Source organism: Anopheles nili, chromosome 2 (genome assembly GCF_943737925.1).
Source record: "Anopheles nili chromosome 2, idAnoNiliSN_F5_01, whole genome shotgun sequence".
Classification (NCBI taxonomy): Eukaryota; Metazoa; Arthropoda; class Insecta; order Diptera; family Culicidae; genus Anopheles; species Anopheles nili.
The window spans coordinates 15687883-15704265 of NC_071291.1; the positions used below are offsets into that span (position 1 = coordinate 15687883).

At 49.3% G+C, this 16383-nt stretch overlaps 4 protein-coding genes across 4 annotated transcripts; 3 read left to right on the top strand and 1 right to left on the bottom strand.

Moving 5' to 3' along the window:
• Positions 1-950: 950 nt before the first annotated feature.
• LOC128721218 (uncharacterized) lies at positions 951-2519 on the top strand. Its single transcript, XM_053814945.1, has 2 exons — positions 951-1885; positions 1963-2519. Exons 1-2 carry the CDS (start codon positions 1010-1012, stop codon positions 2410-2412), a joined length of 1326 nt encoding a protein of 441 aa, XP_053670920.1. The 5' UTR covers positions 951-1009; the 3' UTR covers positions 2413-2519.
• A 744-nt stretch (positions 2520-3263) lies between these two features.
• LOC128721219 (uncharacterized) lies at positions 3264-4751 on the top strand. The gene is made up of 2 exons (XM_053814946.1): positions 3264-4079; positions 4165-4751. Exons 1-2 carry the CDS (start codon positions 3264-3266, stop codon positions 4624-4626), a joined length of 1278 nt encoding a protein of 425 aa, XP_053670921.1. The 3' UTR covers positions 4627-4751.
• A 3133-nt stretch (positions 4752-7884) lies between these two features.
• Positions 7885-9757, top strand: LOC128720649 (probable methylcrotonoyl-CoA carboxylase beta chain, mitochondrial). The gene is made up of 2 exons (XM_053814327.1): positions 7885-8037; positions 8109-9757. Exons 1-2 carry the CDS (start codon positions 7885-7887, stop codon positions 9723-9725), a joined length of 1770 nt encoding a protein of 589 aa, XP_053670302.1. The 3' UTR covers positions 9726-9757.
• Positions 9758-10943: 1186 nt separating this feature from the next.
• On the bottom strand, positions 10944-16011 carry LOC128720145 (DNA topoisomerase 2-binding protein 1). Its single transcript, XM_053813792.1, has 4 exons — positions 15901-16011; positions 12067-15829; positions 11605-12002; positions 10944-11526 (listed from the first exon to the last, which is right to left on the bottom strand). The coding sequence occupies exons 1-4, from the start codon at positions 16009-16011 to the stop codon at positions 11098-11100; spliced, it is 4701 nt and encodes a 1566-aa protein (XP_053669767.1). The 3' UTR covers positions 10944-11097.
• Positions 16012-16383: the final 372 nt, after the last annotated feature.

The window sequence follows — 16383 nt, forward strand, 5'->3', positions numbered from 1 at the left end:
AAAGGGAACGGGGTGAGAAAAGTGCTCCTCTATCCCCGGGACATGGTTATACACACATAGCTCCACCAAAGCAATCAAATCGTGGCCATACGGAAATTCACACGCAAACCATCCCCCGGGGACTAAACATGCTCTTGTGCTCTTTGCGAAGTTATCTTATCGCGTTCGTTTCTAGTTTGCCAGTCGTGGTGAAATTAATGACGAAAATATGCCACTCGCGAATTGGAACAATGGTATTCTTTATTGCCATTTATGATTAAACAATTGACCAACGAAACACATCAATTCACCGAGTATGAATTCATCGCTCTTCAGAGAAAGAGAGAGAGAGAGAACGTTGTTTAAACTACTAACCGGCAGCAGCAACACGTGCGACCTTCACTTTCAATTTCGAAGATCAGACGTTTCGCCCTATCAATCACGCTAAACTGTGCGATCGTTTCATGAGCACAACATATATAAACAGTGGGCCGATTCAACTGCTGTGTCCAATGCGATCAAAAAAAAAAAAATGCGATCATCTCAATATGACATGTGCGAATAAAAAAAAACGTGCCAACAAAACCTTCAAATCAGCGACCGATTCATGACGCCACCACTACACACGGCCACAGATTCCGGCCGTCTATTCAAACTGGTTGGCTTTCAAATTGAACTCAACGATAGAAGCACATGCAGCATTCGAGTTCTATAATGGTTTCAAACTTGGTGATTGCTGACGGGGTGTGCGAGTGTCCACGATAGATAAATACTAGCTTTTTTGTGTAGCTTGTGTCTTGTGTATTTGTATCTTGTCCGTGTCGTGTATGCGGAGTGGGTGCCCCCACTGGGATCCAGCACCTAGAATAGTGGAGAACAATTCGGTCCACACTGAAAGCTCTCCCAATGGAGGCGCGCGTAGGTTGATGGCGAAACAGGCAGCCACGAAGCAAATCAGTTGTTCACGGTGCGTTCACTGGAGTGGACTTGCTATCGAGGCGTAGTCCCCGGACGACATCGTGTTCCGAGAATGGCAGACCATTCTAAAACGTCCTCACTAGAAGGTGCCAGCAACGGACACGGTGAACACCATGTCGACACTAACGAAGAGAAAGTTCCTGATCTACCGCAGTATCTGTACACCGCCCTGGAACGATTAGCTCCAAAGGAAGGTTTCACCGAGGGTAACTTTACGATCGAGTTTGATTTTGGCTCAAGCAAGGGAGATGGGTTCGTTGGGCAAATGTTCAAAGCCGAAATCACCGAAGGCGATCGTAAGGAGATGTACTTGTGTAAGATTCCACCACTCGATGACGCTCGTCGTGAGCAATTTGGCTCAATGGGGGCCTTCGCTCGGGAGTCACTGGTGTACGATCAATTCCTGCCCATGATCTACGAGTATCAGCGGCGAAAAGGTGTCACGGAAAAGGAAGATGGTTTCTTCCACACACCTCGGTGCTACCATGCACACTGCAACGAGGCGGCCCAAGAATCGGTCATTATTATGGAGGACCTTCGGATGCGAGACTTTCAACTATGGAGCAAGTATCGCATAATTGATTACGAGCACGCAAGCCTCTTTATGACACACCTCGGTCGATTGCACGCCATTTCGCTGGCGATGAAGCGAGACGAACCGGAGAAGTTTGAGCAGTTTAAACTACCGAACCCCTTCGACGAGATGCTGATGTCCGACGGGCCGTTCAGGAACATGATCCTGTCGCAGTTCCAGATGGTTATCGATGCACTGGACGAGCGGGACACGGTTGAGCGGGCCAAAATGGAACAGCTCAAGGAGGACGTGTTCGACGAGCTGAGTCGCTGTGGCAAGGGCCAACTGGCAGAACCGTATACGGTGGTAGGGCATGGCGATTGCTGGACAAACAACATGATGTTCCGCTATGAGGTAAGTTTGCACCATGCGCCGCAGCACGAACAAGTGGCGTACTAACAACTGTATTTTATCGATTGCTTGTACCGAAGGACGGGAATCCTACAGAGATAGTGCTCATAGATTGGCAAGTGATGCGGTACGTCACACCCGTCCAGGACCTAGTGTACTTTATCTTCTGCTGCACGGACGAGGCATTCCGACGCAAGTACTACAAAGAGATGATCGACATATACCATCGATCGTTATCGACGATGCTGGCAAAGCTGCAGCACGATGCTAACGAGTTGTTCCCGCGATCGGAGCTCGACAAACAGCTGCAGGAGTACGGCCGTTACGGCATCCTGATGGGCATGTTCCTGGTGCCGATGATGTGCACACGCAACGAGGATCTTCCTGACATCGAGGCAATGGCTCAACGAATGGCGGAATCGAAGCAGCTGAATGAAAGCTTCTTTAAAACCACAGAATCAAATCAAGATGCGTTCGCGAAGCGAATGAGCGACGTTGTGAAGGATACCATACGTTATGGGTATATCTAGTTGTTTTTAAAGCGATATGTGACGTTGTAATCAATTTAGTTTAAGCTCGTCATACGGTTGACTATAGCATTAAACACGAATGGAGAATTATCTAGTGAACGATCGCATCAACAAGTAATAAAACATATAATCAAAAGCAACTGCTTCTAACATTGACTCATGATGACTCTCCGGAATAGCAGCCCGTCAGATTGCATCGATAAGGGATCATTCATCTTCCGTGAAATTGCACCCGCGTGCGACACAATCTCGAGTCGTACGCCTCTCGGTGAGAACCGCAGATAGCCACCGTAAACTCGGCGATGCGTAGATTTCAACGCATCCCCACAGTAATGATTACTGGCAATTTTCCACAACCCAAGAGTATCGCAAAAAAAAGCCGTCTTGACGCCATGAACCATTATCGTACTTATCTCGCAGTCCCTTTGATATTGGGGCCAACGAAGTGTGCCTAAAGACGTCCCACACGCCACATACCACCGATAGCGGAGGGGGGTGTAGCAGGGTAAACCGGCTGATACCGGGCACGGTGTGGACATTATTCCATTTAAGGAGTTACCAGGAACGATGCCCGCCACACGCCGCCTACAATATGGCGGGTGGGGTGACATTATCTATATTCCGGATTCTTATCTCCATTCGACCCACCGAAAACACTTATGGCGGCGTCGATTACGGCGCCCACTCGGTATTGGTCGGTAGCGCGGCTGTTTGTTTTAAAAACTGATCCCACCCGCCGTTTTCGCAATCATTAGCCAAGACGTTATCGACCGGTCCACATTGAACGCAGTTCAACGCAGCAGTGTATACGCAGTTCGTCGAAATCCGTGAGCTTGAAAAGTGTTGCCGGTATGCCAGAAATATTAGAAACGTCCTTCGCTGAGTACATTGCCGCCGGTCTGCGGGATGTGGCACGCGAGCAAGGATTTACCGAGGGTTTGTACACACTCGAGAATGAATCCGGTTCCAACATGGGTGATGGCTTCGTTGGCCAATTGCTGAAGGTGTTCATTCGTGAGGCGAATCGCGAGCTAGTGGTACTGTGCAAGCTACTCCCAGATAACGAGCTTCGCAGACAACAGGGCATTGCACTGTTCGAGCGCGAATCGGAAGCGTACATGGACATCTTGCCGTTGTTGCTCAAATTCCAGCGTGAAAAATCGCTGGAACAAGGCATGCCTATCTTCGATAACGTGCCTCGCTGTTACTACGCCAAAACCACCTTCGACAAGCTGGAGTCGGTGATTATCATGGAGGATCTACGGCTGCAAGCGTACCGCATGTGGAACAAGGCAAACCCCGTCGACTTCGATCACGCACGCTTGTTGATGACTACACTGGGTCGACTTCACGCCATCTCGTTCGCCATGAAAGAGCAACAGCCGGTGGAGTTCGAGCGGTGTCGCAATTACACAGACTCCATGTTCAGAATGATGGACGAATATCCGGCTGGGTCGTTTGAGAAGATGATGGTCGGCATGTGCAACAGGGCGATCGATTCCCTCGAACAACACGACACCTTCCGTCGGGAAAAGCTAGAGCAGTTTAAGGATCGATGCGTGCCGGAGATGATGGCATGTGTCGATGGAAAAGCTGCCGAACCCTACGCTATCATAGGACATGGCGACTGCTGGTCAAACAATATGATGTTCCAGTACGAAGACGACGTAAGTGATGCTCAGTGATGTCGAGGTTTACGAACAGAGACGAATGTCTGTTTCACCTTGCAATGATTACCCTCTATCCTTACAGAACCAAACCCTCAAGAACATCAAGTTGATCGATTGGCAACTGTCGCGATATGCCTCGCCTGTCCTCGATCTCGTTTACTTCATCTTCAACTGCACGGACGAAGAGTTGCGATCCCACGGGTATCACCGGTTGTTGAGCATCTACTACAACAGCCTGGGGGCGCATCTGCGCAACCTTGGCGGTGATGTTGAGCGACAATTTCCCCGAAGTGCGTTCCGTGAACAGCTGAAGCAGTTCGGCCGCTACGGGTTACTGATGTCCATGATGGTACTGCCAATTATTTGCACTCCCAACGACGAACTTCCAGACACCGATACGGCAATGGAAGGTTTAATGAAAGATATAACCACTGGGGACTCGGGTGTCGAATTTATCTATGGCACAACGGAGAAAGCCGCCATACGTTACCGAAAGCGCATGGCCGGATGCATCCGCGACAGCATACGTCTTGGATACATTTAAATGGCGAATTAGCGTCAAGTTTTTACTCAAGTAGTGCTATCAATCTAGCTTATAGGACTTGATAGGGTGAAGCAAAGTTGGCGATATCCGAAAACTACCTCAATACGTTTTAGTACCCAACTCATACTCAGCTATATTCGAAATTCAAAATATAGAAAGAGAATACATTATTTGAAAAGAGTTCTTTTCGTCATTAAATTCACCTAGCCGAGCATGATGTTTTTCACGCTTTTGGGGTCCAATTAATTGCGCTTTTCTTTGGTTTTGTTGTGATTTCTATTTGAGAATGTATAATTTCATACCATACCATCCACTATCTCAAATTGTTTATTTCTCTAGGGGTGAACACGAGATAAATGAGACTAATTGCACATAGTGCATTGAAGACTCGTAGAGGGGAGGATTTCCAGTTTTTCATCCCACGTTGTGTCTTGTTGCTCATGTGTTGGTATCGCTGTTTGCGCTTTGTTTATCTGCTGTCAAACTCAACGAACGACAAACCCTCGGCATTCTGAGCGAAACACGCAGATAGCAACGTAATCTAAGACCATAAACATCGTTCCACAACGATACAGTGAATCAAAAATGTTGCCAACCGTGAGTGTTCCGGTGTACGTGCGTGAAAGGCTTCTGATCGTGGCGGAAGAACATGGATTCGATCGGGATCAGCTAACGATTCGCTACGAACCCGGATCCAAGTCGGGCGACGGCTACATTGGACGTATCGTGCGGGCCCATCTCGAGGGACTTCCGCAAAAGCCGATGTCGGTTATATGCAAGTTTCCACCCGAGGATCGCCAGCAGAGGGAGTGCTTCAATGCAATGCTGCTCTTCGAGCGAGAAGTGCTCATGTACGAGAGGATATTACCCGCTTTCGTGGAAGTTCAGCTTCAGCATGGCGTTGGACAACTCGAGGAGGGTTTCTTTGGCAACTACCCCAAGTGCTACCACGCGTATTGCAATACCGAACGCGGAGAAGCCGTGCTCATATTGGAGGATTTAACAGCACCCCATCGTCCGCCGTTGAAGCTGCTCGATCAATACGTACCGATCGATTACGATCACGTGTGCGTTTTGATGAAAGCTTTGGGAAAATTAAACGCTTGCTCCTTTGCGCTAAAGCAACACCGACCGGAGCTTTTCGAGGAGCTGCGTAGTTTGAACGATCTACTTTCGGTCGTCCTAGACACGGAGCAAACCCGCTACTTAACACCCCTGAACTGCCAACTGGCAGCTTCTGCATTCGATCCCCAAAAGGAACCAAATCGTCACCGGGAGCTGCTCGAACTGAGTAGCTTGATGTGGCCTCGCACCGGTGCACACATTCGCGGTGTTCATGCAGAACCATATGCTGCGCTCAATCACGGCGACTGTTGGACAAACAACGTAATGTTCGGGTACGATTCGCAGGGACGGGTTAATGAGGTTTGCATTCTCGATTGGCAAATGGCTCGCTATGCATCTCCCGTGCTGGATTACATTCTGTTCATTTTTCTTTGCGGGGAAGTTGATTTACGCCGAGACAAATTCCCTGCTCTAGTGAGCATTTTCTACAGCTCTTTCTCTGCAAGTCTTCGACGATTGGGAGGAGATCCCGACCGTGCCTTACCTAGAGAAGAGTTGGAATCTCAAATGAAACAATTCGGCCGACTGGCACTATCGATGGGAACATACGCCCTGCCCAACTTGGCGCAACTGCCGGAGGAGATTCGCAAAAATCCGCTCAAGTATCAGAACGATGAAAGGTTACAGCTGTATTACAAATCAATGCGTGAACTTGTAAAAGATACTGATTCATTTGACAAGGTTATGTGATTGAATAAAGATTATAAAATAATGAAATATAATAAATCATACTCACAATTCCGTAGGCGTCCTTATGCTTTCCCGCTAACACTTTCACTTGAGCACCACGTTTCATCACTAGCACTTCGCCTTCTGCCGGAGGAATTAGAACGGAGTTGGCTGCTTTAGCCTTCAGGCCTTTATCAGCCCCTAAACCAAGCCCTTTCGGTCGAGGCGTGGGATTCGTATCAGTTCGTTCAGGTTTGGAGTCCTTGTTTGGGTCGTCCTTCCATCCCATACCGCGCAACATCGCAAGACCGAATTTGTCTATCGGCACTGATTCGTAATCATCCATTGTGCTTTCACGCGCACCATCTAGGGGCAATTCCTCCGGAAGCAATGGGACCACAAAGTTGTTCTGTTCCTCTTTTTTAAAGTTTGATTCGTGGAGGTTCTCCAAAATTTCACGAGCGGCTCGTTGTTCGAGTGTTTCTTCCATTACAGGTGCTACAGGCTGCGTAACATCTTCCTCCGGTGGTTCTGTCTTTACTTGTACAGGGTTCTCTGTTGTTTCACCATTAACCTCACTATTGTGATTCGATACGGAATTAGGCTGACTTTGCACGGTTTGAGCACGAAGCTGTTTCTCCTGCCTAATGCCTATCAGCTTTGCTAACCGGTCAGGAACGGTTGTTTTGTCCTGCTCTCGAAGAGGTATCACTAGAACAGTGGGAAGTTCCTCTGTTTGCCTGAAATAATTCGCTTTAGTTAGTTAGTATTCTTACACTTACAATGCATCAGGATTGTAACAAAACTTACCCTATTATTTTTATTGTTTGTCCTTCTAAACAATCGATCATTTGTACCGAATTGTCCTTGCTATTGAGCGACACATTCGACGCTGGTCCGGCAGCAAGTGGCGCCTTTTTGCTGATTTTAGCAAACCCAAAACTGATCTTTTTGCCATCCATTTTACTATTTCAACAGTTTTTCAACTATTTAATATCACGAATTAAAACTGGCGCGTCTCGCCAAGCCAAAATAAAACGTAAACAAACCAGCAATGGCAGTCTTTTTAAGGTTAGGCAGGATTTTCGCTTTGACAGCTATCCAATTCAAAACATATGATAACTTTTGACAATTTCGTCCTACTGATAACTTTTTTATTAATAAATCTCTATTTTTGGCTATGATTGGTCCATGATTGACTGAGCACCCTACTAAAAAACCACTGCATCTTGTTAAAAAGAACATGCAACAAGGAATTTTATCTTAAAATTGTGTTCAATTCAATACAACGGCAGACTCTACTAACCTTGTCAAGGATTCTGTCATCCGCGCACTATTTCAGACCGTGGCGCATGTTTACATAATACTCTCGCTTTCGTTACATCTCCCTACTTTTTTGGGCACGATCTTACAAACGATCCTCTTCGTGTTTTTGGCACCGGCGCAGACGCAGACGTTGGTACCATGTTATCTAAAGCTCGAGTCCTATTTTCCCGCACCGCCATCCACCCGGGGTCGTTGGTAAAAGCGCTTACTCCGCAACAATGTCGCTTGGTGCACATTTCCGAAGCAAACGTGTTGCCCACGGAAGTGAACCGCCAATCACCAGAATTTAAGGTAAGCATCCGCAGTTTAATTTATCACAATAGCAGCAAGCTTTTCAACTCACTTGATGTTATTGCATTTAGGAAAATTACGGCCAAATGAACGATCTGGTCGCTAACTTGAAACGCATCACGAACGATGTCCTGTCGGGCGGAGGACCCGAGGCGATCAAGCGGCACACTTCGAAGGGCAAACTGCTGGCTCGTGATCGGATCAACCGGCTCGTCGATCCCGGTTCTCCCTTTCTCGAGCTGTCCACGTTGGCCGCGCACGAAATGTACGGCAAGGACGTTGTAAACGCGGCCGGCATAGTAACCGGTATCGGCAGGGTGCAGGGGGTGGAATGTGTGATCGTAGCGAACGATGCCACCGTCAAGGGTGGTTCGTACTATCCGATCACGGTGAAAAAGCACTTGCGCGCGCAAGAGATCGCCCAGGAGAACAATCTTCCGTGCATCTACCTCGTGGATTCGGGTGGCGCAAATTTACCCCGCCAGGCGGACGTGTTCCCGGATAAGATGCACTTTGGGCGTATCTTCTACAACCAGGCCAACATGTCGGCTCGGGGAATCCCCCAGATTGCCGTCGTCATGGGAAGCTGCACGGCTGGAGGTGCCTACGTTCCTGCCATGGCCGATGAGAGCATTATCGTGAAGCGACAGGGCACGATCTTCCTGGCCGGACCACCCCTTGTGAAGGCCGCTACCGGTGAGGTAGTTTCAGCCGAAGACCTCGGTGGTGCGGATCTTCACTGCCGCACATCCGGCGTAACCGATCACTACGCCGTAGATGATGAGCACGCGCTGTACCTCGCCCGGCAGATCGTGAAGAACTTGAACCGCCCCGGAAGCAGCAACTACAACGAACTGGCCAGTTACACCACGTCCCGCATGATGGAACACGAAGGACTCACGTTCGGTACGGAAGCGGAAGCACCGCGTTATCCAGCCAGCGATTTGTACGGCATAGTGGGATCGAATCTCACGAAATCGTTCGACGTGCGCGAGGTGATCGGACGCATCGTTGACGGCAGTCGGTTCACGGAGTTCAAAAAGTTCTACGGTGAAACGATCGTGTGCGGGTATGCCCGTTTGTACGGCCAGCTGGTCGGCATTGTCGGCAACAATGGGGTGCTGTTTTCCGAGAGCGCCCTCAAGGGAGCACACTTTATTCAGCTGTGCGCTCAGAAGCGCATTCCGTTGCTGTTTCTGCAGAACATCACCGGTTTCATGGTTGGCCGGGATGCTGAAGCGGGCGGTATCGCAAAGAACGGCGCCAAGATGGTGACGGCGGTTGCGTGCGCTAACGTTCCGAAACTGACGCTCATTATCGGTGGATCGTATGGGGCCGGAAACTATGGTATGTGTGGGCGCGCATACTCGCCCCGTTTCCTGTACATGTGGCCGAACAGTCGCATTTCGGTTATGGGCGGTTCGCAGGCAGCTGGCGTGTTGGCGCAGATTACGGAAGAGCAGTACCGCCGGACGGGACGCGAATGGACGGAGGAGATCGGCGACCGTATTAAGGCTCCGATCGTGCAGCAGTTCGAGGCCGAAGGATCACCCTATTACAGTTCGGCACGATTGTGGGATGATGGTATTATCGATCCGGTTGATACGCGACGTGTGCTAGGGCTTAGTCTGCAGGCGGCTCTTAACCAACCGATCGGTGAAAGCCGTTTCGGTGTCTTCCGTATGTAACGCGTCCACGTGACGGGCTGGAAAGGACCTCTCATCCTGCCATCATATCCTACACCAGTTGTGCATTTATCTAGTGAGTAAGCTCTAAAGCAACGAGGGGCTCGTGGGTAGGTCCTACATACGCAATTACGTTCTCGACCACAATGTCTAGCAGACAGTCTTTGCATCCAATGCATTCCATGGGGTTTCGCTCATCCACGGGGCACCAAGTGCCGGTGGAAGCGTTTTTGACGAAATTACGATTTGTATAATGTGCATTTATATTTTGCTACAAATATATCCAAGATATATATACTGCTAATAAAACCTGAATACAATATCTTTGTTGCTGTTATTATCGTTGGTTGGCTTATGGGTTTTGGTGCTAGTCAAATCGGTGAACATGTCACCCGAGTCGACGCGATTTTGCATGGGCAAACCGGAAAATTTGAAACAAAAGTACCAGGAGAGCATACCATCTAAGAGGTAAGATTTTTTTCAGTTGAACGGCAATCTCAAAGTGTGCTACAAAAATAATCCGTATAACAAAAATTTTTATAGCACAGCACAAAAGCTTTAAAAACTCACTCATAGATGGTGCTAACCAAATTCGTGAAACGTTTCAAAATAATCTATGAAATATTTCAAGCGTTTTTCAAAAGCGCCATCTATTAGTGAGTGTTTATACTAGTTTTTAGTACAATCAGCGCCATCTGTTGGTCAGTTTTAGACGTTTTCAATTTTTTAAATTGATCCTCCTAGCTGGTATGCGCTCCTGTTACTTTTGCCAAAAAATTTCTGTTTTGAGCGAGCAAAATCCGCGGCTATGTTGTCATGATCAGTTTTAAGAACAATTTGATGCGCGTTCATTGCATTTGTTAGCAGTTGGTATAGCGTATTCTTTAGAGTAAAATAACACGTTTGTTGGATGTTTCTAGTAATTGAAATTTGGTAAATGAAATTCAGAAATCACATATTTTCCTGTGAGCACGTGGAATACAAACCATTGTACAAACTGATCAGAAACGACGAAAATGATGATATTCGAATCTCTTAGACGAATTAAAAATGCGCGTTGGTGAAACTGGAAGATGTTTCTCATTTTATTTCAATTGAAACACAACTCTATGCACAGTATAATACATCTAAATTTCGAATGAATCATTTTTTTTCAAACCCAAAAACAAATCCCGTTTATACAGATGTTTTCCGATCTTAATGCAATTAACAAGCGTTACGAAACCTATCTTATGTATTAACAATCTCATCGGCACCTTTACAAAGTGAACAAACGAAGGGTTAAATTGTCGATGGAGTCGATCCACAAGCCTGAGCGCATTCGTTTGATTGATAAACCGTAAACCACCATCATGATCAGCACGTAAACGGTGCGCTAGATCGCCATCTGAAAGTCCTTCGGATCGGGCAGCTTCTCCGACGTGAGGTACGCGTTTAGGTACATGATCGAACACACCGCAATTCCCGCCTCCGCTAGCGTCCGATGATCATCCGCCGGCAACAGCTCAGGTTTCCGATCAATGAAGCAATGCGTCGCCGTCATCGCCCGCTCGGAGTTGATAAACGGAGGTTCGAAATCGAACACAAACCCTCCACCGGATTTCAGCAACCGCACGAACCGTTCCTTTTTCGGTGCCACCAGCAGCACCCGGAACCCGGTGAACGCTCCATCGTGTTTGCCAACATCGTTCGCGATCCGTTTGCGCCAGGTATGCGCTGCAACGGCCATTTCCGTATCGGCAGTTGAATCCAGACACACCAGATTGTCGACCGCTTTCGGGTTGCCCCATTCGTAGTCCTCTTCCTGTGTCAAACGAAGAAAAGAAGCATGAGAGAAGTTGCCGCCGAAACACGAGACCACGTGTCGTGACCGAATCCTTACATCCAAAAAGTGTCCCGCATCGAAGCTGTCTTGCACGTACTTGATGGACAGAATCCACTTGCCGGCTGCAATGCCACAGAGCATTTTTTCGCCCCGATTCGGCTTCCCACAGATGATGTGCGTACAGGCGGGATCGTACTGGGCCTGCTCGGACGTAAACTGACCGCGCAAGTGTTCGATTTTGCGCACCAACTCCCGCCGCATCTCCTCGTCCACGCCCGTACCCGTGATGGCAAAGATCGGAGTGCCCCGGTGTCGCATGCCTCGCTTAGCAGGAGTTGACGGAGTTTTCACCTTACTCTTGTCCGCCTTTAACGTGCGCTTCGGTGACTCATTTACGTTTATGTTCTCGATATCACGCTGCTGCCAAATGACTCCCCCAACACCGGCTGGTGGTTCTAAAAAAAAAAAAGAAACACGATTTAGTGGACGAAATTGCCCGTAATCTAAACACGTACTTACCCGAATCATAAGGCACTTCAGTGTACTGCTCCACAGGCAGCTCGTCGGTGTCGTTCTGAAGCTCGTACTTGGATTTTTTCTTCGCCGATCGTTTCACCGACGCGATCGCATCACTCAATCGCTTCAAATAATCGTCCTCCTTTGGCGTATTGAGCAGCTGTTTCTTCGCGGATGGCTCGTGACTTCCATCCGTCCGCGAACCCGCCGGACTTTCATGCTGCACAACACTGTGCACCTCTCCGTCACCGGTGTCTTCCGTTTCGGCCGCCTCTTCACGTTCTTCCTCTTCCAGCACGCTGCGGGATCGTTTTTCTCCGCTTACATTACCCCGATCGGAGGATGTCGACGAACGCGACGAACTCTCTTTCGAAAGGTTACCGAAATGAGCCGCCGCCCCAGCCCTCGGTGGTGTCGGATATTGCCCGTCCGGTTGTGGAGCCGTGCTTGCAATTTCCTCATCCTGATCGGACTCATCCGCGGATCGATTCAAGCTCTGCATTTTCCGCGGCATCGTGGTACACTTCGCCTCCACGTGATTCGCGTACCCATCGCCAAACTTTTCGACGTAAAAACGGCGCTTAATTTCGCTCAACGGTGTGCTAAGACGGCGCGTCTTTTGGGAGGCCGTTTCATCGTCCTTCTCGCAGGATGCGTCCTTGCTCGTACCGGCCGTTGGTTTGTAGTACCGATCCCAGTGCTGCAGTTTGCGCTTGTGGTAAGCGTGATTGTCGGGACTGGCATCCGGACGGAAGCCGTACGGTGTGATCGGTTTCGTCATACACTCCGGAAGTGTCGGTGTGCGAATGTGTCCATCACTAGCACCCGGACCACCGTGTGGCGTGGCCAACAGTTCCTTCACACGCCGTGTGCGTGGCGTAATGTTTCGTTCCGCTTCCTCTACGTCCTTCAGCACGTTGTACAGCGTTGTGCGGACAGGTGTATCGAAATCCATCACTCGCTGGGTCACGCTCAGTGCCTCGTAATCACCAGCTCCAGCAACCGGAGTGACGGGAGAACGAGATGACGATGACCCGCCGCGTGCTTCCTCCGCGAGAACGGTCAGTCTGCGAGTTCGCAATGCTTCCACTGGGGAATCTAATGCACCGGTAGCGGCTCCCTCGTTCGGATCGAACGGTTTACGTTGGGCACGTTGTGCCACTATCAGATTCTCGTACTGGTCCATTTCCTGCGAGTACACCATCCGCTCGTCACTTGTCAATTGTCTCAGCTGAGTGGTCGTGAGCCGTTTGAAATCGTACTGAAGATCCGTCTCATTTTGCGCTTTCGTGCGCGTGATGTAACGATACTCTCCTCCGGTAGGGTTTGGCCGTTGTGAGACCATTGTCGATGATGCCTGCGGGTGCATCGATAGCTCTGCTTCACGCTCCCGGACATGGGAATGCCGTGATGCCAACGGACCGTCTTCACGCACCGAATCAATATCAACGTCATCGGTTGAGGTGGTCGGAAGACACATACCTCCGGCGTCGGGTATATTTCGAACGGAACAAATCGATTGCCCTACTAGAAAGGGATTTTCCGACACCCGGCGCTTCTGACGGACACAGTCGCGCAACCATTCAGCCGTCACGACGGTCAAATCCCACTGGATAGCAGCGTTATACTTGGCACCGGTCGCTTCCTTGCACACGACGAGTGGGGCCGCCTTACGGACGAGCCGTTCTTGCACGCACGCCCCAAGAATCTTGCCCATCGCAATGAGAAACTCCCGTTCCGACCCCGTGTACGAGCTGATGACAACCGTCTCTCCTTCGAGAGGGGTAGGATCATTTTCGCCATAAATGATCGGTTCGTAGAAGTACTCCATCGGGCAGCACTGTTGGGCCTGTATGGATGCCTCAAACCATATGCAGTTAACCGTTTGCTTTCCCCGTACGCCAAACTCCGGCGTTCCGATGCTGGACGTCGGCAGCACGATATAATCCACCTCGTCGGTGTAGTGCTCATCCACAATGGTTCCACCGCATTCTTTGCAATCAGCCAAAATCTGCATGGCGTTCTCCTCCGAGAAGCCAAACACGAACAGTGTTTTTCCGAGCATGAACTCGGTGTACTCCATCTCTCCTTCCGTGTCCATCATGGCGGAAGAACTAGACGACGACGATGACGACGGTGGTGGTGGCAATGGTTTTACCTCTTCCGTTGTTCCAGCAACCGGAGGAAGCTTCTCCCCCTGATTTTTCTCCAGGTATTGCAGCATGATGGCGTCTGCATCGCTTGATAATTCCCCCGGCGGACGTACCTGCTCCGGAGCAACAACTGATTCGTCCAAACGAAACTTCGGCACGTCCGGTCGCTTGAAGACGCTACTATTCATACGTTGCAAATTTTTCTTGCTAGACGGCGATGGCGGTTCCGGAGCGCGATCTACGATGCCCTTCCCGGACGGTCGGAACGCATATTCGCTCGATTCTTCCGGCGCGAGCTGTCGTAATTCGATTGACTTTGCCAGCCATTCGAGGGTGAGCAGGTGTGCAGTAGAGTCCCGAAATTTGCTCAACTCGGACGTGTGCTGTTCGCCGACGATCACGTGGCTGATGGCAGCGGAGATCTCGTCGTAACGCACAGCTCCGACCGCGTTCAGAATTTTGTTCAGTTTGTCTTTCTCGTCTGACGTGAACCCACTCAGGAACACGCTACATCCGTCCAGTACGGGTCCCGCCTTTTTAGCTTGCTGTACGGTCATACGTGACAGTACTTCTCGATGCTGCTGGCTGTACGGATGACCGGCGGAGGACGTTGCCTTAGACGGTGGTTGTCCATCCACCGTAATTGTTGGAATCACCAAGCTTTCGTTAATTGTCACATTGCGAGCGGAAAAGTTTGCGTGTGAAATCTCCGAAAGTTGCGTGCAGTCGGGATTAAACCCGCTGGTTGATATGCGGACACTAACTGGGCCGCCTCGTTCATGCGATGCTTCTTCATCTTTCGTCGGCGTGGACGCCTTCATGCTTTTTACCTCGTACTTACGAATCGGCAAGGCATACCCACTGGCGACGCTGTCCACGATCCAATCGGGCGTGAGACATTCTTTATTGCAACGCACCGCCCCAAGGAACTTGGCCGATTCGGTGCCCGTCTTTTCCAGTATCAAGATGTCAGTGACTTCCGACTTGAACACGCCCACATAGGTTCCTCCGTTCGATTCGATCAACGTTTTAATTTCGTTTTTCTTCGACGTTGCTAGTCCCGTAGATGTGATCGTTAGCGAATAGAACACCGGTAAGCGATACCGCTCGGTGAAGCTAGAATCGGTCGCGTGTACATCGCGCTTTTGGCTCTCCTCCCAAACGGCGTTCACCCAATCCGGGTGCATGATGCCCAGCTTACACTCGGAAGCTTTCTCGTACTTGACCGATTTGACCGTGGAGGACACGAGATGCGTGCAGTTGGCGTTCAGAACGTCGAGGTAGTATCCACCCATGTGGCACACCATCTGATTTACTTGGTTCTTATCCTTGGGCTTAAGACCGGAGCTGCATACGGTCAGATTGCGCATCGCCGTCGTGAATACTGGATACGGACCCAGCGGAATCGTTTCGTTGTCCATGAAACAGCTGATGAGACACCGGGGCCCGATGACGGTCGAGGGACATTTGCTCGCACGTTCAAACGCCGCACCGGAAAACTTCTCGAACACGAACACATGCCGCTTGGTCAGTGTTTGGTCGTCCAACTTAAGACAATCGTCCTCGGTGATCCATCCCTGCATTTCTTCGTTATCGTTGTGGTCTCGAGCCGTCTAATAACCGTACGGAACAAAACGACAGTATACACAAACGCTGCTGCAATGTAATAAGGCGTATTGTTTACCGTGTAAGCCATTATCATATCCTGCGATGCATCGTTGTTAGAGGTGAGGCCCGCCCGCAGTACAAAGTACAGCTTGGCTAGCTGCTGATCCGCAAAGAGTTGGCTATTCATCTCGCGAAGATTTTCGTATTCTAGTCTAGATAGCACTTAATTCGTCCTTCCACTATTGTGATAGTATTCGCATCTCTTTTCGCGATGTTATTAGAAAGTAGTGGGCTCTACTCGGATGAATGCAATGTGCGATAAGTTTAATAACCTGTTTACCTCACTTTCACTGTAAATAGATGCGAATAATTCCTGTTTTGTACTTTTTTAGATACGCATAAGTTCTCTCGATCGACAAATTTAAGCGCCACGAATAGACAGGTACAAAATTTGAATTGTCAAGCTTAATTCGAACGTTAAACCACCGGCATCTAACGAAAAAAGGTTAGGCTATTGGATTGCCGTTTTGCATTCGAAAATTGTTTTCAGCTTTATTTA